Below are 27,725 nucleotides of genomic sequence, written 5' to 3'. Positions count from 1 at the left end.
CCACTTAATGCAGTTAAGTGGAACAGTTAATAGTCAGTGGTGAAGAAGAACCCTTGTTTTTCCTTTTTCAGAAGCTACACTCACAACCCTGGGTGCCATCAATCAGGCTTAGAATTTCTATCAGAAACTGAATCTGGTCTGAGACCAAACTAAACACTCACTACAATTAATACTCCATTAATAGCCCAAAGACTGCTTTTTACCATTTAAAAACTATCTAATGTCTCAGGAAGTGTTTCTTTTCAGTGTTATCTTTCCCTGCTTTGCAATTTCACCCCTAGAAGGGTCTCAGCAGTTGTAAAAGAACTCCTTGCTCCTTTCTTAATGGATAAGGATATTCATTACATCACTAAATCTGTGCTGCTTTTAAGCACATCTGCTTTAGTGATTAATTAATTAAAATATATCACTTGATACTGTATGACAATGGACCTTTGGTGCATTCTGAATTACATAATTTTATTTTGGACACTTTTGTAATGATCACAAAATTCCTCATTTTGCTTCTATTTTTCAGTGTCTAATTAGTAAACCAGAGGAGTGGCTGCCTAATGCTGCATGACTTGCAGCCAGAGGAAGTAGAGACTTCAAATATATTGTCATCTGGTAGCTTGGTATCTCTTAAAGGAACAAAACCAACTCCCTACCATGTCAAAGGTTATTCTTTACATGAAGTTATCATTATAAAAATCATCAAATTTTAATATTTGTACATGAAATACAAATGCAAAATATACAACTTTTTTAAAAAAATTCTAGGATGCATAGAAGTTTTTTTTTGTCTGTCATTATCAACAAATATCAGTCTAGAGGGGGAATAAGCAAACCTCCATATGGGACATTTAATTGCTTGTGTGATATCCCAAATAGTGGCAAAGCAAATTTGAAGTGATAAAGGTTTGAATCAGCAATAAAAAAAGAAATGCAATTGAAAGATGGAAGAAAATGGCAAAAGGAATGCCTAATTTGAAATAAAGGTAAATATTCAAGCAGGTCAACATCCAAGGAATAAGGAAAAAGAAATGTTTCCTATTTTATTTATTTTTATTATGTTCATTTATGCCTTTTGTCTCACAGTCATTTTCCACTTACCCCCTCCAGATTAAACCCTCCCTTATGACAGAGAAACACAATTATATAGATATAGAAGCTTTGTCTGAAAATATTGGATCTTTTGTCTTGGTATGCCCTAACTTCTTTGCCATGAGAGGAGTTATGTTTTGTTATCTCTTCTCTTGGACCTTCATTGGTTTTTTCCATGGCTCAGATGTCAATTTTTTTAGTGATCTTTTCATTTACATTGTTTTAGTCATTGTGTTAATTATTATCTTGGTTCTACTTCTCTCTACATTATTTCATACAAATCTTCCCATGTTTCTGTGAATTCTTCAGATTTGTCATTTTTCACCATGCCCTAATATATTCATACACTCAAAACTTAAGAGAATTCATGATCTCATCAATTCAGAAGTTCCCTCCTATGATGGTCACAAACCATCCATGCTTGACTATCTTGGATAACTTTCATCCATGTCCTCCCCAACATTCACCAACATGCTAGAGGCCTTCCTCACTTTCTCCTGACATCACAAGGGCACCAGTGAGGCATTCTGTTACCTCTCATCCCTCACTCTTATGCGACTAACCCAATCTTCTCTTTCTCTCATAAAATTCTTCATTGGCATCCTTTATTTCTTAACTTCTTTGGGGTTCTCAGTGAAGATATCTTACAACCTCATAGCCACCATATGTTTTTCCATTGTCCTCTAGGTGATGCTCATCTGTAAGCCTTGAAAGGCAGTGGTGTTTCAGGCCTCACTGCCATTTAGCAATACCTGTAAAATGGTTGCACTGAAAAAATGGGCTTTACATTCATAGGAATATTGGTGTCAGTAAAAGTGCTTTACAGTTTTCAGAAAGCAATCCAACCTGTTTTCTTCTTTGTCTCCAACTCCAGACCCAGCCTTTTGCAGACCTGTATTATTTGTTCCAGATAGACATACTATTAAACAAATCATTAACCATTTATAGTCCAGGTGGAATATCAGTATCAGAAATTCTTCATCAATTTGGTCTTTCCTGAATGGATGGCAAAAGGCAAAAGGAAGTAGAAGTATAAATGTATATTTGTCATTAGGAAATAAAGGTAAATATTCAAGCAGGGGAAAGGCCAACTCTTTTGAGTAATTAACATATTTCTTTGAAGAAACTCTGCAATATCTTGGGGGCAATCAGCACAATGTTATTCATGAACAAGAGAATCTGAAGGGCCTCACCAACTATAGGGAATCAGTCCTTAACCTGGAATTTATGCTGGATCTCCTCTATCACAATGCAAATACTTTGGGCAAGTATACAACTCCCTGCTTTATAATTTCCCTGATGTCCATTATCAGGTCAGTAAATAGGATTATTTCTGTTGATGTGTCATGTGTCTTTCAAGGAATTTTGAATGATCTTGATACATAGATGGAAGACAGCTTGTCATAAAAAAAAAATCAAAACAAAACTTGTAAGCTGGTGATTAGTTCTACCAAGCCAAATGCTTTGTTGTACAATAAATTATAAACTAAACAGAATCTTTTATTCCTTAAATCTTTCAGTTAATGACGAGGTGTAAAGATATGATCCACTGTTGAAAATCATTTGAAAAATTTTGCTTGTTGCCTACTAATACCCACATTAAGGATGCCCTTAATTCATATATAGATGGCCTCCATAAAGATGGGAGAGGAGACATATAGATAGATAATTGTTGTTGTCTGTCACTTTTTTTATTCTATTTGTTAAACTCCAAGGCTTCTTACTCACCTTTGGTATATTTTCCTCTTTCAATTACCTCATAAATCAGTCCATCAATGTTTTCATTGGTTTTATCCAGAATGGTTCATCTCTATATATGCTTGATCCAGTCTGGCTACTTTTCTCATCTTTGTTCTCAATAGTGCCATTATTTCTCTAAGTACCTCAGGGACTTGTTAGGGTCCAAATGTGGAGGTTCCATTGTCCTTGAAAGAGTTATAATATTGTTAGCAAATCTTTTCCATTTTTCTAATGTTTGTAGTCTTCTTTTCATTTTTATCCTTAATTTAGACTGCTTTATCTTATGGATGGAATTGCCATGGTTGGTATCAAGGTTATTTCTATTGTCCAGTTACCATTTTTGATGTTCAGTAGCTGGTTAAATAATTCAGGATTAATGTCTTCTTAACTGTACATAGATTTTTTTTCTCCTTGCTATTTTATTTTCTTATTTTTTATAAATTATAATCTTACCTTGGAAGAGCTGTGCACAGACAGTTTACATGAGTATAACTCTTTTCCTATTGGTTGAAATGTAGTAAATTTCGTTCTTACGATGCTGTTTAATGCATGCCATGTTCAATACAGTTTATCAGCTGTTTAAAAAATAAAGAAAATGTTCATCATCTAGAGGCTTCTGTATAATCTACAAGTGTTTGGTCTAACAGTGACTCTTCCCATTTCTTGTGATCTTTCCTAATTTGCACAGTTTGAAGTGAAACCTCAAAGTTATATTAATTTGCCTTTCACTTACTATTGTGATTTGTAGCATGTTTTTTCATTGTCACTTAGAGCTTACAAATAATCTATTGAAAACTTTTTTCACATTCTTTGACCACGTAGCTTTGGAGAGTGGTTCTTGGTGTTAAATGTTTGTGTCAGTTTTGTATATCATCTTTTTATAGATAGTATTTGGTACAAATAATATCCCTGTTCTACATATCTTTTAATTCTGTCTTCGTTAATTTTATCTCTGCAAAAGTTTTTAAATTATATGTAGGCAAAAGAGCAGGTTTTATGTTTTATGATCTGCTCTACTCCTTATTAGCTTAAGAATTCTCCCTTTACCTATGATCTCACTCTTTGCTAATTTCTTTATTGTCTGACCTTTTATATTCAGGTTTATTGTCCATTTTGAGATTATTGTAATATATGTTGTATTTTCTCCATCTATTCCTAAATTCTGGCAAGCTGTTTTCCAATTCTCTCAGCATTTACTTTCAAAAAAGAATGGCATAGGGGGCGGCTAGGTGGTGCAGTGGATAAAGTACCAGCCCTGGATTCAGGAGTTCCTGAGTTCAAATCCGGCCTCAGACACTTGACACTTACTAGCTATGTGACCCTGGGCAAGTCACTTAACCCCCATTGCCCCGCAAAAAACAAACAAACAAAAACAAAAAACAAAACAAAACAAAACAAAACAAAAAACAAACAAAAAAAGAATGGTGTTACTGCATAATTTATGTTTTTGAACTATTGCTTTTGATTACTTCTGTTAGCTCTTTAATATTTCCAAATATTTTGTTGGACTTTTTGGCCATAATAGTACATTGAGGGGCGGCTAGGTGGCGCAGTGGATAGAGCACTGGGCCTGGATTCAGGAGTACCTGAGTTCAAATTTGGCCTCAGACACTTAACACTAATTAGCTGTGTGACCCTGGGCAAGTCACTTAACCCCAGTTGCCCCGCAAAAAAAAAAAAGGATATGATGTACCCCAAATCCCTTTCAGAACAGATTGAGTAGAGTCTGCCACCTTATTTACTTAAAGAAATATATATTTTATGCCTTTAAAAAATTTTTTTAGAAATTTCACTCATGATAATAAGTGTTTAAATAAATAACTAGACTTTCAAGCCTGCTTTTAGCTGAAAACAATTTCTTAATTCCCTTTACTACAGCTATAGTCTATCTATTCTACAATATGTTAAACCAGCAGAGTTACTGTAAGTTGCAGCTTCCCAGATGTTTTAGAAGATTCAGGGAAAGAACAAAATGAAATGAAGAGTAAATTAAATACTTAATAGGAAATTGGAGCATATGAGATCATATATCATCAGTTATTAGCAGCATGATACTACCATGGACATGTCTGGCTATCCTAATTTTAGATTTCAGCATGCCTTGGAAAACCAGCAGAAAAGTAGTGGAGTTGGTTTTTGGTAGGAGATACTGAGTTACCAGAAGCCTGTAACAATGTTTGAAACTTTTTCATCTATGTATTCTTTTGTTATAGGCTATATTGAAGCAGCTGTAATTCCCGCTGGAGCCCGTCGGATAAGAGTGGTTGAAGACAAACCTGCCCACAGTTTTCTGGGTAAAGAAATTGTATGATTTTCAGTTAACTTAATGAGAAAGTTTAATTTTGATCAGTCGAACTAATTCGCTCAATACTGTTTCCTCTGAGTTATATCTAATCTTCCAGATCACATTTTAAACAAGTAATCACCTCTAAAATGGAAAAAAAAAACTTTTACAGAAAACTTTAAGATGTAATGATGAATGTAGGCAAAATTTCCTTTGCTTGAAACCCATATTGGTAGTCAAACCTCAAAACAACTTTTGTCCCATTAGTTGTGTCCCATATCATTGATTCACCAGAGTCTCTCTGAATCATGCTAAATCTCTTCTACTGATCAAAAAACTCTTTCTAAATCTATTTGAAACCCTGACAAAAACCAAATGAATGATAGCCATCATCATAGGCTCATAGACTTAGATATAGAAGAGGCTTTAGGAGCTTTTGAGTCCAGTTCCTTCATTTTGCAGAAGAAAATGAGGCCTAAAGAATTTAAATGACCTTTCTAGGGTAACATAGCTAGTAAATGATTTATGTATTATAGGGACCTAGTTCTTTCTGGCCACGAATTCAATGCCTTATCCACCATAACATTATGCCTCCACATCATCACTGATAAAAGTAATTTTTATAAAAATAGATTAAATAAAACGTTTATCTGAGCCTGACCCTGTGCTAAGCATCTAGAATACAAATATAAGCCAGAAAGACTGTCTCTACCCTTAGAAGCTTCCAGTCTAATGGGGGGAGACAACACACACACACACAAAAAAAAGGAAGCTGGGAAGTTATGGGGAGGAAAGGGTTCTTGTCCAAGACTGGGAGGATAAGTCTGGGGGTTGAGTGGGAGAGAAATGAGCATAGATGGCCTAGGCAGATTCTCAAATGGTGGTCCTCAACAGGAACTCACCAATCGGAAGAAGGGGCTGCAGAGAGAGTGGCATCTCCAGAGTGAGAAGGCAGGGGGGTGGGATAGAGGTGGAAAAGTCTAGAGAGTCAGAAGTGGAGCCAGGAGAGAAGTACTGACAGTTCTGTTTCCTTCTTTATTTAACTGCTCTCTTTCTTCTAGTTTCATCTCTAAATACTCTAAATAATCTGACTTCATTGAGTCTCATGTCAAACTTTTTGCAGACCTGTTTTTCATTCCATTTGTCTTCACTGTTTTATAAGATTATGCTGGCCTACCATTCTCCTCTGTAACTTTTTGTAAACTTTTTGTAAATGTTCTAAATTGCTTTTGCCCTTGGCTATCATGTCCCTCTGCTTGGCAAGAAGATTGAATTTTTGCTAGTTCAGGCAGCTGCTGAGCTCCTTTGGTCTCCTTCTTGCAGTGATTGCTTTACGTTGCTTAAACTTGCTTCCCATTTTTTATGAATAGCTTTTTGAATAGAGCTAAACAGATTATCTTCTTGTTTTAATTTTATTTTAGTATTGATTTGATCTCCGCTCTAAAGAATGTGTCATCTAATTATATGCAGATAGCAGATTCAAAAATGACTCCCACACTGGTAACAAGTGGTCTGCTAACATACATTGATTTTTTTCTTTGTTGATGCTGTTCAGTGTCCAGTGTCTTCCACTCTTATCGAAAAATGCATTTGTAGCATATGACCACTAGGCTTCTTTGTGGCATCAATAGCTTATTTGGAGATATCTGAAGGTGCAGCTATTGTCATTGTGTCCTACATGATATAATATATTCTGATCTCTAGCTCTTCTTATTTAGTCTTGATCTTTGCTGTGATGAATCAATGATTTGATTACTCAAGGAATGACTCATTAGTTAACAGTGCTTCTTATACATTATATTAACATCACTTTTTGCAATGTCAGTGCTTGCCATTTCCAGTACCTTCTAACACTTTTCTTAAAATATGAGACTTGGGGGGCAGCTAGATGACACAGTGGATAAAGCACTGGCCCTGGACTTACTAGCTGTGTGACCCTGGGCAAGTCACTTAACCCCAATTGCCTCACTAAAAAAAAAAAAATGAGACTTGGGGCAGGTAGGTGGCACAGTGGATAAAGCACCGACCCTGGATTCAGGAGGACCTGAGTTCAAATCTGGCCTCAGACCCTTGACACTTACTAGCTGTGTGACCCTGGGCAAGTAACTTAACCCCAATTGCCTCACCAAAAAAAAAACAAAAACAAAAAATGAGACTTATCTATAGTCAAAAACCACTAGCCTCTTTCATTTCTTAATTCTACATCACATTTTCTAACTCATTTTGGGGGGTGCTCTACTCTGTTTACCTTTGCATTGACATCACTGAATATTAAGCTTTTGACTCAGTTTAGAGAATATTATTACATTCTCCATAGAATTTCTTTATGCCTTCATCCTCGGCAACAGATGTTGCTATGTAAGCTATCATTATCTTCATAATGGCCTTTTTTGTGTATGTTCTATTCCTCACAAATTATCTTGTACTTATGTGTCTATCTTGCAAACCCCCAATAGAATATAAGCCCCTTCAGGGCAAGGAGTATTTCATTTTTGCCTTTTGTAATCCTAGAGCCTAGCACAGTGTCTTGCTCCAATAAGTGCTTAACAAATGTTTGTCAAATTGAATGGAATCAATTCAGGTGTTTAGCAACCATTTAATATGTGCAAGGCTTTGCGCTATGTGACTCATGATACTTAATGAAATCTGTCCGCCCTTATAATGATTTTGTTTATCTTCTCCAAAGAAAATGTGTGACATAGCTCTCTGTTTAACTGTGACATCCTTATATCTTCCACTTTCATTTATATCAAGAATGTAAATATGGCTAGAATTCAGTTTCTCTATATATCAACTCTCTGGTTACTGGAAAATAATTTCACATTCAGTACTAGCAGTTATGGAGATGACTTGCGTTAATCAGTTAATGGAATTTTTTTGCACTTTCTTTTTCAATTCAGAAGCAGACTTATTGTCTTCCAGTACAATTAGATAGGCAGGCAATCTCTGAACTACACACTGCCTTATCTCTACCATGTCCCTTAATTTCAGGTTATTTAACAATTTACTTTTTTGGACATAAAATAGTAACAAGTTCAAACCTACAAAGGCAGGAGGTGATGGATACAAAGATAAATAAGATATGGCCCCTTTTTCTCATTGAGTTTACAACCTAGCAAATCCTCTGAATTGAAAAGGAGAATACTTCTACTTATTTTTAAATTTTTATTTAATTTTTTAGAAATTTAATTTTATTTATTTTTTGTTATATTTTAAGCTCTGGACTGTCTCTTCATTATCAAATCCTCTGGAATCATGTGTTCTTATTTCCTTTATCAAATTTCTTGTCTCTCAGAATTCCAATACCTCCCCACCCTACATTGGAGGAGACTATCAAATCACACACATACACACACACACACACACACACACACACACACACACACACCTGTGTGTGTATATATGTGTATTGTGTATGTATGTCTATATGTATGTGTGTAAAATACACCTGTTTTATATGTGTAAAACAATACTATGTATACTTCTATTTATCAGTTCTTTCTCTGGAGGTGGGTAGTATCTGCCTTCCTAAATCCTTTGTAATTTTTTTAATATTTATAATACTCAGAATAACTTAGTTATTGTTATTCTTCAAACAGTACTGCCTTTACTGTATACAATGTTCTCTTCTGTTCATTTCATTCTTCATTATTTCATCCAAGTCCATGTTTTTCTTAAAATCAACCTGCTCAGCATTTCTTACAGCACAGGAGTATTCCATCACAATCATATACCACAACTTGTTTAGCGATTCCCCAATCGATGAGCACCCCCTCAATTTCCAGTTCTTTGACAACACAAAGAAAGCTGCTATAAATATTTTAGAACATAGAAGTTCTTTTTTCTTTTTACTTAATTACCTTGGGCAATAGACCTAATAGTAGTATTGCTGGGTCAATATATACACAATGTATACACAGTTTTGTAACTCTTTGAGCATAATCCCAGATTGCTCTCCAAATTGATTGGATCATTTCACAGTTCCACCAACAGTATATTAGTGTCATAATTTTTTCACATCCCCTCTAACATTCGTCATTTTCCCCTTCTATCATTTTAGCCAATTTGATAGATGTGAGACAATATCTCAAAGTTATTTTAATTTTTATTCCTCTAATCAATAATGATGTGAAGCATTTTTTCAGATGACTATAAATACCTTTGGTTTCTTCATCCAAAAACTGCTTGTTCATATCCTTTGACCATTTATCATTTGGATAATGACTCATATTCTTTTAAATTTGACAAAGCTCTCTATATATTTGATAAATGAGACCTTTATCTGAGAAACTGTCTATAAAATTTTCCCAATTTTATGTTTTCTTTCTAATATTGGGTACATTTGTTTTATTTATACAAACTTTAAAAAATTGTATCTAATGAAAATGATCCATTTTACATCTCACAATGCTATTTCTTGTTTGTTCATAAATTATTCTCCCATCCATAATAAGTCTGATAGATAATATATTCCATGTTCTTCTGATTTGCCTATAATGTCTCCCTTTACATCTAGGTCATGTATCCACTTGACCTTATCCTTGTAAATGGTGTAAAACATTGGTACTTCTGCTTATTTTTACCATTTATTTTCAATAAAGCTTTTTCTTTAGGATATTTAGCATAAATTATGAGAATAGAAAGCAGTTATTTCTTGAGGCTACCTTCTTAAAATTATAGATTAAGTGGAATGTTGGGGTGTTCTAATATAATGAAACTATATATATGTGTATGTGTGTGCATATATATAATACATATATAATGAAATTATAATGGTAGTTACTATTTCCTTTTCTTTAGCTCATCCTATGAAACATGACCACACCTATATATACAATGTTTAGCATAGCAATGCACCTGGAAAACAATAAAAGTCACTTTTCTTGACCTATAGAAAACTTCATTTCCCAGAAACTAGCTTTTTTCCTGCTTAACCAGGTGGACTTTGATCAGAGTATTTATGAAGGATACATCGTCTTCCTCAACCTGTGAGGTAGGTAGGTAGATAATCATTATGGTTCTCTCCGGTGTGTTGTCTCAGAACTAGAAAAGCAATTGAGAAAACCAGAGGCCTTCTTTGTACCTTCACCACCTTTCCTGGGGTGATGATAGAGACATTTGAATCCTTTATCTCACTTCTCAGCATTTCATTCCTGTAACAAAAGGGACATTTCACAAAGACTGATTTTGTGGGCAATGACATAAAACGCCATCCTTGGCTGTAGAGCCTAGGTCACACAGCTTCATGATGTTTCCATTCTATTCAGATTCTGTAGCCTGAAGGGCCAAGAAAGCATGCTAGCCGGGGAGTCCATGAACTTGGATGAGGGGACAAAAATTACATCTTTATTTTTAATAACCTCTAACTGAAATTTCACATTTCTCTCAATGATCTAAAAATGTTATTTGCCAGACTGCCAAAGTCATCCATAACACCAAAAAAGATTTTAAAAAAACAAAACCCTGCTCTAAAGGGAATAGAAATTGACCTTGGGCCTTTTACCATTGCCAAAGACCACTCTTAGTGGCCTAAGAAGAGGATCTTGTGTGAAATCTGTCAGTTATCCAGTTGTGTGGGCTACTAGGAACCAGATCTCTCATTTCAAACTGACAGGATTATTGCAGCCATCTCAAAGGGCACAAGTGAAGTTCCTCTATGGATTCATTATGTTTCTAAAGTTAGTTCAAACAGTTCTGTTTCCAGTCGGGGCTGGGTTCTTTGGAAGTTGAATCTCTTTTTTTTTCACTTGCTGGGAGCAGCTCCTGAAGATTTTACTCCACCTATATTCAACCCAAGCAGGCTGGCTGGCTGGCTGGCTGGCTGGCTGGCTGGCTGGCTGGCTGGCTGGCTGGCTGGCTAGTTTCACGGCTCAGAACCACCTGGAACAGGAAATGCCTCGGCAGTTTGTGTCCATAGGCTGGGAAGAGAGTTGGAAGCACTCTGAGTGGAAATAAAATGTACTGACTTAATGCCAGTATTCGAAGTAGGTTGATTGTGGGTCAAGTCTTCTAGTCTGTCCAGGGGGAGGAGAAATGAACAAAAACTTCACCTACTGTACAATTCAGAGCCAGAGGGGAGAAATGTGAGCAGAGTCAAACACCTGATACCTGCCTCTGGCTGCATGTACAAAGGAACCTTGACTCCTGATGGGGAAATGGAACCTGCTAATTCCTCCTAATGGCTTACAGGCTTTCTGCTGCAATACCTGAAAATAAAGTGAATATGTGGCACATGAGTGTGTCCAAAAGAAAAAAGAGGTAGGGAAAAATGAGTGGCATATACATAACAAAGAACACCAAGCCCAAAGATATTCAGGAAGGGGAGGGAAATCATGAATTTTCAATTAGATTAAATCTGTTCTACCTTGATGCCTATACTTCAGTTGTCCTCTAACTCATTAAGTGGATTCTATTTGGAGTGCCAGGTGAGAGTCCCTATCTAGTGATAGGGCCTCTGTGTTTTTTTTTTTTAAACCCAAATGAATAGCCCGGGCAGAATTCATGAGTCAGAAACTTTAGAATCAGCAACTTAAGACTTGAGTAGGAACAGAAACAAGTAGGTTTAGAATCCTCTGTGCTCCCCAAAGCAAATCCTTTCTGTATTGGGCAACCATACAGCACTTTGAAGTTTTGAAAGCTTAAATTTCAAGAATAAATTAACTAATCTCCAGATCATTCTGGATTAAGATGATTACAATAACAATGCACCCTTCTCTCCCTGGGACAAAAAAAAAAAAGGATGGAGGAAGGTAGAGGATCTAGATAACATAGGAAGCAGAGGGGACTGGATAGTTGGAAGCAGGCACAAGTCTAATGAGGGGATATTGTACTGAATGATTAGATCATTCTTTCAAGTACTTTTACTAGATTAATCCTTCCTTAATTTCTTTGTTGCCTTAATTTATCATTTATCTACTACATGCTCTTACTGTATAACTCTAGGAAAGAAGAACCTAGATCTTTGTAGAAAAGAAAAGGGATAGCTAGGTGGCACAGTGGATAAAGCACCAACCCTGGATTCAGGAGGACCTGGGTTCAAATCCAGCCTCAGCTGTGTGACCCTGGGCAAGTCACTTAACCCTCATTGCCCAGCAAAAAAACGAAAAGAAAAGAAAATCTTGGTTACTCACCAACTTCTTATTTTAATAGAAAAAGCATTTGAGAACAGATTTTTATTACTATCATAGGATTTTAAGAGGCAGAATGGTTAGACATGATCTAGCCCAACACTCATTTTTTTAAAAAATATTTTTATTCTGAATTTAACAAATACTGATTAAAATGAACATTTCTATATGCCAAATAAAACAGGCAGGAAGGATTTACTGATACTGCCAATCTGTAATGCACATACCTTGCTTTTCTTTTTAAGTATATAATAAATTCAATATATTTCTTTCAAAGCCAATCTGTTTAACTGGATTTCCTTCTACACATCCTTCTGTTTGCTTCTGTGCATTTTACAAAATGCTTTCAATGACCCTCTTTTCTTTCTTGTATTCTTTCTTTTTTGTGACAGAACTGTTGCCATCCTGCCCCCCCCAAAAGAAATGCCTTCCCTTCATTGGAAAAAGAGGGAAAAAAAAGAAAAAGAAAAATCCTTTTAACAAATATACATAGTCAAGCAAAACAAATCCACACTTTGGCCAAATTCAAAAGTATATGTTTCATACTGCACCTTAAGAACATAACTTATCCATATGAATGTGGGTAGCATGATTCATTATCAAATCCTCTGGAATCATGTGTTCTTATTTCCTTTATCAAATTTCTTGTCTCTCAGAATTCCAATCCCCTCATTTTACAGATGAGGAAACTGAGGTCCCTAGAAGTTGTGACTTGCCCAAGATAACAGAGGTATTAATTATCAGAGGAAGCCAAATTGGTAGTAAGAACTTGGAGCTGGGATATAAACCCTCTTACTCCAAATTCAATGCTCTTTCCTTCTCCAGCTTTTTTGTTTCAGCTGTGTAATATCATAGTATCTTGGAAATTGGAGATATCCAGTCATTAGTTGTCTTTTGAAAATAACACAGATGAATTGTTGTGTTGAAATGCACCTGTCCTCTGCACCAGAACAATTGACATTGCTGTCTTCTACTCCCTTCAACCCAAGCTACTACTGCTGACTTACCTTTAAAGGGTACAGAATCCCACTGTTTACGTAGAAAAAGCTGTTGCTGTCCAGCTTTAGGGATGTAGGAAAAAGGTACCAGATTAATCATGGAAATTGGAAGGTGCCATGAGGAAATGAGTACAGATGACTGCCTCCTCCTCCTTTCCAGCCTTTTTCAGTAGTATATGAACTTCTCCATACCCAGCATGGTCAAAAATTCAAAATTAAGGAACATCATACAGGTTTTGCTTTCTCCATTATTTCCTATAATTTTAACAGTCACAAAGAAAAAGTAAAAAGCAAAACATCAGAAGAAGCCATGGCAAGTCTAGTAAACCATTTATTATCAATGTCTACATTTACACCTACTGATTTCATATTTAAGTTAAGACTGAACTTTTGCTCCCACCAGAAAAAGAATCAAGGCAATCTGGATGTTGCCCTACAGGAGGGTAAAATACTGAAATTCTGAATAAAATCTAGATTTGTCTTACAGAGACCATAGTCATTAGTTAACTAATAGTCCTTTTGACAAGTCAGAGAACTTTCCCATGGTCTGAGAGGATCTAATGTGGATTTATCTGCATCCAGGTTACTTGTGAGCTGCTGGGAACCAAAACTACCTCTATACTCAGAATCAGAATCTCTACTGTGTGCCAGGCACGATACTGGGGCTATTATGCTAAGACAGAGTTATTGCAGTCATTTTAACAAAGGGCACAACTGAAGTTAAACCAAAATAAGGAGGTAAACAGGAGTTCAAATAAAGCCTCAGAAAAAATTACTAGCTGTGTGACCCTAGGCAAGTCATTTAAATCCTATTTGCCTCTGTTTCTCATCTGTAAAATGGGGATACACTGAAGAAAGAAATAGGGAACCACTCCAGAATCTTTGCCAAGAAAACCCTATGGACATGTCCATGGGGTTACAAAGAGTCAAACACAATTGAAAAACTGAACAGTAAGGAGGGTTTAAAAATAAGCATCCTGCTCTTTGGAAGTGCTAGCCTCCTATACTTTTTTAGTTTTTTTTTTTTTTTTTTGGTGAGGCAATTGGGGTTAAGTGGCTTGCCCAGGGTCACACAGCTAGTAAGTGTCAAGTATCTGAGGTCATATTTGAACTCAGGTCCTCCTGAATCCAGGGACAGTGCTCTATCTACTGTGCCACCTAGCTGCCCACCTATACTTTTTTAAAAATAAAATAGGGTTAAGTGACTTTCCCAGGATCACAGCTAGTAAGTGTCAAGTGTCTGAGGTCAGATTTGAACTCAGGTCCTCCTGAATCCAGGGCCAGTGCTTTATCTACTGTGCCACCTAGCTGCCCCAATATCTTTTGTTTTACATTGCCTTGATTTCCCCTCTGTATCCTCTCACTCTTCCTTCACAGAGAGCCAACCTTTAGAACAAATCATTTTTCTAAAAAAAGATGAAGAATAAATGAAAAAAAATCAGCAAAATCTATTAATGTATTTTAAATGACTTTATATGCAGTGTTTCTTATTCATGAACCACCCCATATATAAATACACACATAAATACAGAATGTGGAACTGTATGTCCCACACTGCTAAGCAGCATTTCCATATTTGGTTCCATGATGATTGCCAGGTGTACCTTTCCTGTTCCTCCTCTAATTCTTCCTGCTTCTGCCTTTCCAGAGAACTTATGACATGGGGAAGGGGGTACATGGCAGCATATAATTCAGTAACTCACTTTAAGGTCTTCAAAGTGAGCATGGTAAATCCTTAAGCAATCTGAAAAGGTAAGAAAAATCGTATTAATGCCATTGGTAGTTCCTAGGTCTAATGCAGAAATGTAGGAGATAGTCAATATTTCCCCCTACTAAGAAACAAGGTGATTTTAAAGAACAAAAATGGTATGATGATCCAATCATTTAGAAAGATGGAATTTCTATTAAGCTTTTCCTTCCCTTAATCACCTATAGTATCTTCCCCTCTTCCCCCACCACCCCCATCAGAATCAGATTTAGCATTACCATCCATTACAATTAGATCCATAGGTAATCTTCAAAAGGCATATATGAGTCCATAGCTTTGACTCTATCATGCCCCTCTTTTCATGGTGTTTATTGTTTCACCCATCACATGGCAACAACTTCAAACCTACAACTTGTAATTTCAAAATGTCTATGGATTTTTTGAAATTGAGTGATTTTTATTATGTTTATAATGATAAAGGAGACAGTAATAATATGAAGAACTGAGAAATCAGCCATGTCTGTGAAATGAAGATATGGGGAAAGTTCTTTTTTTTTTTGCGGGGGGGGGGGGGGAACAAGTTCATTTTTAATAAATAACTGTTGAGGGCAGCTAGGTGGCACAGTGGATAAAGCACGGCCCTGGATTCAGGAGGACATGAGTTCAAATCCAGCCTCAGACACTTGACACTTACTAGCTGTGTGACCCTGGGCAAGTCACTTAACCCTCCTTGTCCCCCGCAAAAAAAAAAAATATATATATATATATATGGATGTCACTGTAATAGTGGGTCTTTCCAATTCTTCTCTCTCTCCCTGATATGACCAGGCTACCTCCTTTTTCTTTTATAAACATGTATTTATATAGTCTACCAAAGATTATTTAAATGTAGGAGTGGATACAAAAGGCTGAATATGAAATTATTGTTTAAAAAGATATCTATCAGGAAATCTATAACTTAATACTTATTGAATTAGTATAATGTCCAATGGGAGTTTGAAAGATTAGTAATATTGGTAGTTTTCACAATTTTGAAGTATACTTTAAAATACTAACTGCAAATGAATAAAATACAATGATTAAATTTTGTAGGCTAAGAAAATAAATTTTTAAACTAGAAAACAGGCCGAAAGACAAGCTATACTTGGAATAAGGTAACCCAACACCTCTCAAAAGAAGTCAACCCTAGGTTTATATTAATAGAACGGTTTTGATACATGTGCATGGAACATGAGAACCCGTGGAGATTGTGACTGCGAATTTGGTTACTGTGAGAACAAACTTCACATTTTGACACCTGTGCATTCATCACAAAAACATATAACAAAACCCTACACTGTAACCCAGAGAACCTGAGAATTAGAAAATGAAATGTGAGGGCACCCAGTGATGAAGAGCTCATGTCCCATGCCCAATAGATCAAGTCACATAGTACATCATGCCTTTCAGTAGGTGGGGAGCTTTGCACATATGGTATACTTTTCAAGAAGGAACTGGATAAAATTCCAAATACCAGAACTTCTAAATATTAGTTTTCAACACCTCTGTTGCTGCCTTTATTTTCATCCTGCTATCCACATGTTGTTTTAAGAGTTTTCTACATTGCATGCTTATGTATCCTGTCGAGGATAAGACACAGATACATTAGGCCTCAAACTTTAAAAACTCCATTTCATTCCATACTATGAGTATTCAGTAGAACCCTTAATTATTACTTTGATACAAGTAATATTTGGATTTAAAACTCCAACTTTAGGCAATCCAAGGTAGAAAACAAATTACAATTTCCTTAACTTCTAAATTATTCTAGAGCTAGTGAATTTCATGTCTGTCTACTTTTGTTTTTAGACAAGACTTCATTGAGGGCAAGCACTTTGATAACTAAGAGATATGAAATTATCTATGAATTTAGGGAATATATCCACCACTGAATCTATTTCCTGGATTTCCCTTCCCCTATCTAATCCCCATTCTATGACAGGGTCAAACCATCATTCCTGAGTAGTGGTTTTAGTTAACTATGAGTTCAGTGAGTCAACAATCTGCTATGGTTGCTCAAAAAGTAATGTAGTCTTAAATTGCATTAATAGAAATATAGTCGACAAAGCAGGGCAGATTACAATTCTACTGTATTTTGTGCTAATTAGATGACACCTGGAGAATTATGTTACATTCTAGGTTCCCTATTTTGAGAGTTCTTGATAAGCTCAACTGTCCAGAGGAGGATGACCAGGGTGGGGAGAAAGAAGGAAGGAATAAAGGAAGGAAGAGAAGGAAGGAGGGGAAAAAAGAAAGGAAAGGGCAGGGAGGGAATGTGTTATATAAGAAATAAATGAGAAGTAACAATTTGAGTTGATTAGTTTGAAGATGAGAAAAGGTAGATTATGGCTCCAAAGAGCAGAACTAGGATCAATGGCTGAAAAGTTACAAAAGCAGATTTTTGGCTCAATGTAAAGAATCATTTCCTTATAATTAGAGCTATATAAAGTAGAATGTACCTCCATTCTTAAGTTGTGAGCTCCTCTTCCTTGGTATTCATACAATACCTGGCTGATGACCCGCTTTGGTAGGATAAGGGTCTTAGATAATCTCTGAGTTATTTTCCAAATCTGTGATTCTCCAACCTAATGAAAGTCTGCAAAGCACTTAAAATGTCTTGAATAACCAGAGCTCCTGAGAGTTTTGTTTCTATTAACATAAAGATAGATTTCAATTCTCAATACTTCGGGGATCTTTGATTTCTTTGTTTGGGTACTCATTCTACCAATGTAGATCATTAAAGTCTCTCTGTCTTAGTAGTATGTCTTCATGAGTAATGATGTTTAAAAATAATAATAAAACCAATTAAAACAATAATAAAACCAATAACAAATCACCTGGTGGCCAGATCTTTGGTGATGACCTTCTATTATCCTCAGACAAAAGACATACTTCATCACCATACCTGTTGCTGAAGTCATCACAGCTTGCTGGCATGTTAAGCTTGAACTCCTCCAGCAGAGACCCAGAGTCCAAGTCATCATGTGGTGATTCCCACCTAATTATTCTGAAGGGCTGAACAGGAATCTGTTTCATAACAATAAGAAACTTCCATGGGGTTTTTATTAGGCAAATGAGGTTGCTAAATGATTCCTTAAACCTTGGTTAAGCACATTACTCAAGAAATAGAGTTAACAGAAAACTTTTTTGGTTTCCTCCTTTTGTGTTGAAAAAAGTTTCTATAATGCATGAATCTGCTTTGCCACTTTAAGCACAAACTTCTGAATATAATTTAATCTTTAGTGATGGAAAACTTCATTGTCCCTCAGTATCATCGTTAGAATACTGAAGATACAGATTTAGAAAGTGTAGGAAGAAATCTGAATGTGTATTAGTTACAAGATAGACTTTGAAAGTTGCATTTTGAACCCCTCTAAAATTACCCAATGGCTTGTTTTCTTGTCATTTGCTTCTTTTTCCTAAAAGCTAAGTACATCCCTCAATACTGATAAACAAAGGGTTCTACTTAGCTGACATCTGGATTTATAGTTTTTACTTAAACTGTTCAGAGTATAGAAAGGAACACAGTTTTCCCCTCAAGTTTAAAGACAAAATGGAAACATTGGCTGAACAATTCAAAAAATAAATTACAGGACTTATATTGGAAACAGAATTTATCCTTGTGGCCAATCATGCTTTAATGCTGTTGTGTTATTATCTATTTTAATTCTATCTTGAGGTGTGATAGAGCAAACATGTAAACTACAAGAACAAAAAGTTAAATTCATGTCAGGGACACATCCGGGACACTTACAGTGCTACCCACAGAAAACATCCATGGGGCGTCAATTCAGACATCTGTTGAGAGTTACTTCCACATGTCTAGTGTTTGGGTTCCAAAATCACTTTTAATGGAGTAAGAATTGTGTCTTGAAGGAACATTTATTTTACAAATACTAGATAACTCCAATGCCTTAAGAGATACTTGAGTTGAGGAAGTAATACTAAAAAGCTTTAGGCAAGTAACTACAAATATTAAAGTATAAATCAGTTTAATGGAAGAAAAATTGTGTCTTGAAGGACAGTTATTGTTCAAATATTGGATAACCCCAGTGCCTTAAAAGATACTTGAGTTGGGGACAGCTAGGTGACACAGTGGATAAAGCACTGGCCCTGGATTCAGGAGTTCAAATCTGACTTCAGACACTTGACATTTACTAGCTGTGTGATCCTGAGCAAGTCACTTAACCCTCATTGTCCCACACAAAAAAGAAAAAAACCAAAAGATACTTGAGTTAAGACAATAATACTGAAAGGCTCCAGGTAAGTAACTTCAAATATTAAAATATCTCTGATAGAGAAACAAAGAATTTTCTTAACATATGACACTTAGAAAAATTAAACAATCTCTTGTTTGTATAGCCAGGTAGAATGGCATTGTATCTATTGTTGTTGTTCAGTTGTGTCCCACTCTTTGTTACCCTGAGGACCATATCATGCCAATACTGTCAATGGGGTTCTCTTGGCAAAAATACTGAAGTGGTTTGACTTTTCTTTCTCTGGTGGATTGAGGCAAATAGAGGTTAAATGACTTGTCCAGGGTCACACAGCTAGTGTCTAAGGCTTGACTTGAACTCAGGTCTTTCAAACTCCATGTCTAGCACTCTATGCACTGAGCCACATAGCTGCTTCTACTACCAAAATAATGTCATTAAATTCAAAAGAATGTGGTTAGGGTATTTTTTTCTTAACCTGAAGAAACCTTACTTGGGATTTTGAAGAAAGAAATCCCCGTAGTTAATGGTAAAGCAACCAATACAGTGGTGGTGGGGGTTTTTTCCCATAGAGATTATGCATGCCAGTTCTCTAGAGACTAATGACTATGCTTGTCCAAAACTGAACTCATTATCTCTCCCCTTAAACCCTCCCTGCCTCCAAACTTTCCTGTTATTGTTTTTGTTTTTTTGTTTTTTGTTTTTGTGGGGCAATGAGGGTTAAGTGACTTGCCCAGAATCACACAGCTAGTGTCAAGTGTCTGAGGTCATATTTGAACTCGGGTCCTCCTGAATCCAGGGCCAGTGCTTTATCCACTGTGCCACCTAGCTGTCCCCTTTCCTGTTATTGGTTTGTTTTTTTTCCTTTTACTGTTGAAGGCATCACCATCCTCCCAGATCATCAGACTCCCAATATAAGTGTCATCTTCAGCTCCTCACTTTCTCTTATTCTTCTCTCCCAATATCCAATTAATTGCCAATCCCTATTGATTTCATCTTTGCAACATCTCTTGAATATTCTCCCTTCTCCCCTCTAATAATGCCACCACCCTAGTATAGGCCATGATCATCTCACACTTGGACTGCTGAAATAGCTGGTTGGTGGAGAGTCCCCTTGCCTCAAGTCTCCCCACTCCAATCCATCCTCCATGTAGATACCAAAGTGATCTGACCATATCTTCCCTCACCCCAAATCAATAAACACCAACGGCTCCCTATCAGCTCCAGGATCAAATACAAAATCCTCTATTTGGCCTAATCATTCTGCCCCAACTTCCCACTCTTCTTCCCCCTACTCCTTACCACATACTCTTCAATCCAGAGACACTGGCCTCCTGGCTGTTCCAGAAACAAGACACCCCATTTCTCAGCACCAGGCATTTTCTTTAGCTGACCCCATGCCTGGAATGGTCTCCCTCTTTATCTCTGTCTCCTGGCATTCTTGGTTTCTTTAAAGTCCCCACTAAAAGCCTATCTTCCAAAGGAAGCTTTTCTTAACTCCTCGTAATTCAAATACTTCTCCTCTTAAAGTTATTTCTTATTTATCTCTTATAGAGCTTGTTTGGATACACTAGTTTGTTTGTTGTCTTCCCCAGTGGAGTGTGAGTTCCTTTAGGTGAGGGACTGCCTTTTGAGTCTTTTTGTATGTGCCAGGTGCCTAGCATGGTGCCTGGCACATAGCAGGTGCTTAATCAATGCTTATTGACTGATTGAATGACCTTAACCCTGAATCTCATTCTCACCGCAAATCATTTCTGATAAAAGACTTGTCTTCTTTTCATTTCACACCAATGTATTTTTCCTCTTTGAAGAGATATCACTGAGTACTCTTATGAAAAGAAAGATGCTTCTTTGTTCTGTTTGAAGGGAAGAATGATTATTTTCATTTGATTTGGTCGTATTTAATCCTCTTTCTAGCTCTCAAAGACTCCAGTAAGAAATCCATAAACAGTGACTGGAAGATTGAGCTTCCTGGTGAATTTCAGATTGCAGGCACCACTGTCCGCTATGTCCGCAGGGGTCTGTGGGAGAAGATATCTGCCAAGGGACCAACTAAAATACCACTGTACCTGATGGTAACTTCATATCCTTTTTTTACGTTTCTCAAAAGTAATGTGGCCCAAGGGGATGGGCTGGGGAGGGGTGATGTCATAACAGTTTATTTCATTCCTAGTGACCTGGAAGAAAGAGATTTTCCTTGATGTTTTACAAGGGAAAGGAGTGGTTTTGGATACTCAGCCAAATTTTATAATTGCCTTTCATCTCCTCTATGCAAGACACCAAAACACCGGTCATAGGATTCTCCTGCCTCTCTAAATCCATGTGTATCTCCTCTTTAAGAGTATTACCATCACCTTTAAAGGGAATTTCCTGTTTCAGCAACGATTATCAAGGTAGCAGCTAGTAAGAACTGGACAAATAAAGAAAGAGAATGTGCTTTAAACTATACATTCTTATGTTATATGATCATGGGTATAGATTCTTACTATCAATTCATTTATTCATGTTGAAAACTGCCTTTTTTAAAATGAAAAGTTGCATTTTTCCCACCAAACAGCATTACTTGGCATTTCAAGATCTAGGCTGCATCAAGAATAACTGTTCTTAGGTTCTTGAAAACTTATGCTGTTCCTAAAGGCTAATGTTTTTCTTATTTTTAAATGGAAATACTGGTATAGTAAAGTTTGAGGTAATTTCAAAAGGTTATCTGATTCCCCACAGTTAAGGCAACATAGATTATCCACAATAAATGATCATCTTTTTTTTTTTTAAGATCCCTCTCCCTCTCCCATCCTTCCAGGTAAGGGATTAATCTTCCTCAGTTTACTGTACTGATATTTAATGATCCTTTAGTGGGTAAGTCCTTATGGCTAACTTGCACCAGTACAATTCAAGCTCATTATGTCCTCAAGTAAATATGAAGAATAGTGCTTGTGTTTTACCACAAAAGCCTTTCCCCTAGAATTCTAAATATCATTTTACTTTGCATTGGGAAAGGGCAGCATTTAAAGTTCTGATGACCCTATGAATGGATTCTCCCAGTGTCCTAAATATGGTCTCTCAATTAAACTGGTTTCTGTCTTTTTTATTGTAGATGCAGAATTTTGTCCCAGCACAGCTCTTCTCCCCTTATATTTATCATATCTAAAGTTCTGATAAAATATTCAATTTGTGTGTGTATCATTCAGTTGTTTTTATCCCAGGGGATTGTTTACAAATAATTTTCAAATTTTAGCATCAAATATAATCCAGTGGATTATTTAGATGCAATTATTCAAGTGTCGTTTTGAAAATACCATATTTTAGAAACATTTTTAACTTAACTAAAGAAAGAAAATCATGAGGGTTTTTACAACTGTAAGTTGATTTGTTATTCTTTTTTTTTTTAATCGTCTCCTTTCCCTACTGTCTTTTTTTGAAGTTTGGGTTTAGATACAGCTTCATTGACCATAATCAACTGCTCAGAAATATTGCTGAGAGAACATATGACCTTCTTCCTCCACTTATATGAATAAGAAGAAGCCATATGACCTCAAATTCTTTGCTTCAGATATATCTCAGCCACAAGGTTATTTTGCATGACAGTATTCTGATGAGCAACTTCTTCCTTGGGAAATTGGCTGCATTTTTCTAAATCAGAGATCAGCAAGGGCTAAAAGAAGACACAAAAAAGAAAATATACATCCTACTAATAATTATCAGCTATTTGAATGTTAATTTACTCTTTCTGGCAAATAGTAATAATGTGGGTGATTTTTTCCTTTTCTACTTTATTTCATAAAGTACATAGTCAAGTTTGTCAAAGAAAATATGCAGCCTAAATTAACTTGGGCAGTAATAAAACTCATTTAAAACATTTTGCATAGTTGAAACTTGCCCTAAATTTAGTATTAATCTTTTTTCTTGAAATTGGATATTTATTTTAAATTTTTAAATATGAGTAAAAGGGATGGTAACTCTCTCCCCCAAAATAGAAAACTGTTATCCAAACAATAGGGGAGTACCCTGTACCAAGAGAGCCAGAAGCATCCGGGAAGCCATGGTGACCTGCATTTGAAACCAATTATATACACACACAAAAATTATACGTGGCTACAAAATTGCATGAAATTGGTTTCATATGGACTCTTGATTCACTGGTCTAATGCTCATACTGAGATAATAAAGATCTCTTTTAAGGAGTAGTTTTAAAATGCTGGAGGCATTTCTCCAACTGCATTAATATATTTCTTGGATAAATGGATGTTTATTTAGTGAGGTTTGCTCTAGACCTCCCCCTGACAATCTAGAACAAGCCAAGCACTTTCCAGGTTGGGTGATACCTTCGACCGGATGGATTTCTTTGTCTAATACGACATGTTGGTAATACCTTGACTGCCTTAAATGAAATCAGGGTGGGCCTTAGCAGCTTTTGCTGTTACCTAATTCTGGGCATGTTGTCACAGACCTCCCAGCTTTAAAGTGAGATTAATAACTGCCTGGTCCTAGAAAACTGAATATCCCTTCCAAACTTAGAATAAAGACATCCCCTTTCTAGCCAGGTTGTTTTATGCTTTTCACAATTGATACTATTATAATCAAAGGTAGGTCAGATGTAAACAGGTCAAACACCTATTTCATTACTTACTGAAGATAATGAGCAAACTCTTTCATGTTGATTGCTCTGGGAAACAGATCTATAGTAGATTCAGCCAAACTCAAACTCCCCATCAGAGCCCCTTCAGTAAGAAAATGAAGATGAGGCCACCTAAATATAAGTCCATCTAAAACACCCCACTGATAAACATGTTCCATTGGCAAAATGACATCCCTGGAGTTAATAATATAAAGGAAAGTAGGGGCAGCTAGGTGGCACAGTGCATAGAGCACCAGATCTGGAGTGAGGAGAACCTGAGTTCAAATCCACCCTCAGACACTTAACACTTACTAGCTGTGTGACCCTAGGCAAGTCACTTAACCCCAATTGCCTCACTAAAAAAAATAAAAAGAATACAAAGGAAAGATAGAGAGCATATCTTTCCCAGTCTAATATTGAAAGTCTACAGGGAGCAGCTAGGTAGCACAGTGGATAAAACACTGGCCCTGGATTCAGGAGGACCTGAGTTCAAATCTGACCTCAGACACTTGACACTTACTAGCTGTGTGACCCTGGGCAAGTCACTTAACCCCCATTGCCCTGCAAAAAAAAATCTACAGGACTGGTATTATTCTGACTCACCCAAGCCAAATTATACCAGGGTTCTACTTCGATTTCTTGTAAAGGACTTTGACCATCCACTACTAACAGAAGTGTAGTGGGCATCAATAAATTCAGTAAATATTTACTAAGCATGTACTTGTGGAAGATACCATGTTAAGTCATTGAGAAGAGATACAACATTGAATTAATCAAGTTTATTTATTCTAGTAGGAGACTAAACCAAAAAAGATAGTACAAAATTTAAGTGCTTCAGGAAGGTCCAAGCAAAGTGCTATATGAGATCCAAAATACTCCTTAGGACAATAGAAGAATAGGATGGCGGGTTATTTGACACTATAGAAATTCTATAAAATCTTTACATGGAAATTCTGATGTTTATAAGAAGTGAAACCTCCAAGTTCAGCAATACCTGCACAGTTAACAAAGTTGCATTTTTTTCTGTCTATAAAATCAGTTTCACAGGTGAATATGGTCAATTACTTAACTCAGGTTTGGCCAACTAGCCATTTGAAGGTAATTAAGGCTGAAAGACATTCTCAGCTGAACAATCCTATTAACATATACCACCCTCTCCAGTTGAAAATAATGGAAATCCATGATGGTGATTAAGTACCTTAATAAGTGTGTCGATGCCAGGAAAAAGACTGGAGTAGCTTCAGTTGAGCAGTGGAGAAATTAAAGAGTTGTCTTGCTATCCCAGGGTGCTAGTAGACTTACTTTTGCTCCCAAATATAGGAGTATTCTTGCTGAGGAATTCTGGACTAAAATATTGAATTTTCCTCTTATTTAGTCCATAAGAGAATTACTGGTTGGAGAATCAAAAATGGTGTTGCATGGTTTACACATTAAGCAGCCTGTGGACTAAGTGTACATCACAATGGCCTTTTCTTTTGCTGATGATCTAGGTGTTGCTATTTCATGACCAAAATTATGGGATTCATTATGAATACACTGTTCCCGTAAACTATACTGCAGAAATTCAGAATGAACCCGAAAAACTTCAAGATTCTTTATACATCTGGACTCATAGTGGTTGGGAAGGATGCAGTGTACAGTGTGGTGGAGGTGAGTCACTGGGGAATTGCTGTGATCATTTGGCTCTGTGTTTTGCAAAGGACAGGAGGGGAAAAACAGTAAGTGCAATGAACAAAGCTGCCAGATTGCCAATGCTGTGGGGAGGGTTATGCTATGGAAACCTATGCTGCTGTGGAAATTGAATTGTTTTTCCCTGACTATAAAAATGATCAGAAGCAAGTCTGAAAATCACAACTTAAAGATCCTTCAGCAGATATTCCAACAGGAATCAGGTCATTGGGTCATAATCACCCAATTTTTGTTTGTTGCCAGTGGCTGTAGACCTTTTTACACAGTTCTTGAAATATAATTGGCTTTCTGGATTGACCTGTCATGGTTGCACATACGGTTAGTCTTGTATGACAGTGTTCAAGCCACCTATGTGATGTTATTTGAGAGATACCAGAAAGCTTATCTCCCCTCAAATAACTTTACAACTTGGCTAAGATACCTGAAATTTGCATTTAGTCATCCTTTCATAGGGGAAAGAATGCCTTTTGGGTTAGGACATCAAAGAAGCTATTGATGTGCCATTATTATCTAAGTGAGATCATAGAATTATGCGATTTAGAGCTTGAACACACCCAAGAGATGATTTGGTAGATCCCTCAAATTTTACAGAGGAGTAAACTGAGACCCAGATATGTTAAGTGAATCACCGAGGATCTGCTTTTTCTACTCAGTAACCACTCAGTTTATCGGACTGAGAGCACATCAGGAATCTGATGAAATGGACGTGACTTTTTTTTCAAGGGTGCATAGGGCATTCCCTCAGAGGGTAGGGTGAAACAGCACAGCAAGATGCGCTAGGCATTGAGAAACTAGTCTGAGGGTAGAAATTTGGGCCCTTAAAGGAATGAGGAAGAAGGTACCAAAAGGACATTTGGGAGGACAGAGGAGAATTTTTTTTTTTTATTTTGCCAATGGTCAATCCTGAGTGTGTTGTAATATTTAAAAGAAATTGCCTCTAGCCCTGTACCTGAAATCAAGGCTTCCATTTGACATAGGTGGCCCAGATTTCACTTTAGCCTTTCAATCAGAAGATACAAGGAATCACCTGTTTCTGGTCTCCCATTTATAACCTTTTCCTCTAACATGAAAACATTCATTCATTATCAAGTATTTTTATTGTATATCACATTACTCAGAAAAGTTCTCCCTTTAGCTAGACAAAACTGAATTCTGTTTTCCCTTTGTTTTTTCCAACCAAACTATACTTTCCCCAGTCTTTCTCTTATAATTCTGATCATCTTTCCAATCTCCTCCTAAGGGAGCCTTCCTTAATTTTAAAATTCTTTTAGCTCTAAATGGCATATTGAGGTTCTCTTTCTGTATAGGGTCCTAATGTATAGTGTGTTAAAGCTCAAAACTGTACTAAGACTTTGGGGACACCCTTTATTTTCAGCTACCTCTCCTGCCTCTCCAATGCTATCTATAACTCATAATGGAAACCTTTTATCTACAGTAGTTTTTATGAGAGGGTAGAAAGGACTTGAATATTCAAGAGGAATAGATTGAGCTGACAAGCTGACAAGTATATGCAGTATTGGTTTATTCTGGTGCCACGTTCCATTTGTTATTGTTAGGACTCAAAACTTTCTCATACTAGAGCTAGCCCAGCTGCAAGCACCTAAGTGGAGGAATCTCCTCTACTGAGATAGCTAACCCGGTCCATAAAAGGTTATCAAGGTGGGGCTTTCCAAGCCATAGCCACCCAGCTAGTAAATGTCATTGGCAGCATTTTATGCAAGGCATGCTGAACTTGGTAGTCCTCTGTAAGCTTCAATTCCCTCAGTCTATATTATCTATATTTCCCACCTCACAGGGTTGTTCTGAGGCTCAAATGAGCTAAAAATATAAAGTACTTTGCTAACATTAAGGCATTATATAAATAGTTGTTACCATTAGTTATTATTCCAGATTGTAAGGGCCTTTCTAAGGTTAAATATCTGAACCTGGCTAGAATACATAGTTCTAAGACATATATAGATATATAGATTATGCATATACATATATATTAGCATAAAATCCTTTAGGAATGCCTGTTTTCTGTGCTATCCCTAGGAAAACTGGTGAATAGGATGAGAAGTTCTTGTCTCAGTGCTGGAGAAATTGGCTCTCTTCTCCCTTGCCCTCTACCCTACAGTCATGGAAGGACAATGAAGGGTATGGGGTGGATGAGGTCCAGTAAGAATAGGGCATAGGGAAGTTTAAGAGGAAAAGGACCTTTTTCCGTCTGAAAAGATGAGCAGAAAAAA

General features: G+C 36.6%; 1 protein-coding gene across 1 annotated transcript in view; it reads left to right on the top strand.

Annotated features, from left to right (window-relative positions):
* The window catches only part of ADAMTS17 (ADAM metallopeptidase with thrombospondin type 1 motif 17), a 502,569-nt gene that overhangs the window by 354,065 nt on the left and 120,779 nt on the right, over positions 1-27,725 (top strand). Inside the window, 3 exon segments of the mRNA XM_043985378.1 lie at positions 5,037-5,117; positions 21,111-21,268; positions 25,299-25,458. Of these exon segments, the coding sequence (XP_043841313.1) occupies positions 5,037-5,117; positions 21,111-21,268; positions 25,299-25,458 (399 nt within the window).

This window comes from Dromiciops gliroides, chromosome 2, assembly GCF_019393635.1.
Source record: "Dromiciops gliroides isolate mDroGli1 chromosome 2, mDroGli1.pri, whole genome shotgun sequence".
Classification (NCBI taxonomy): domain Eukaryota; kingdom Metazoa; phylum Chordata; class Mammalia; order Microbiotheria; family Microbiotheriidae; genus Dromiciops; species Dromiciops gliroides.
The sequence above is the reverse complement of the archived record's forward strand: the minus strand, read 5'-3'. Positions and strand labels throughout refer to the sequence as shown.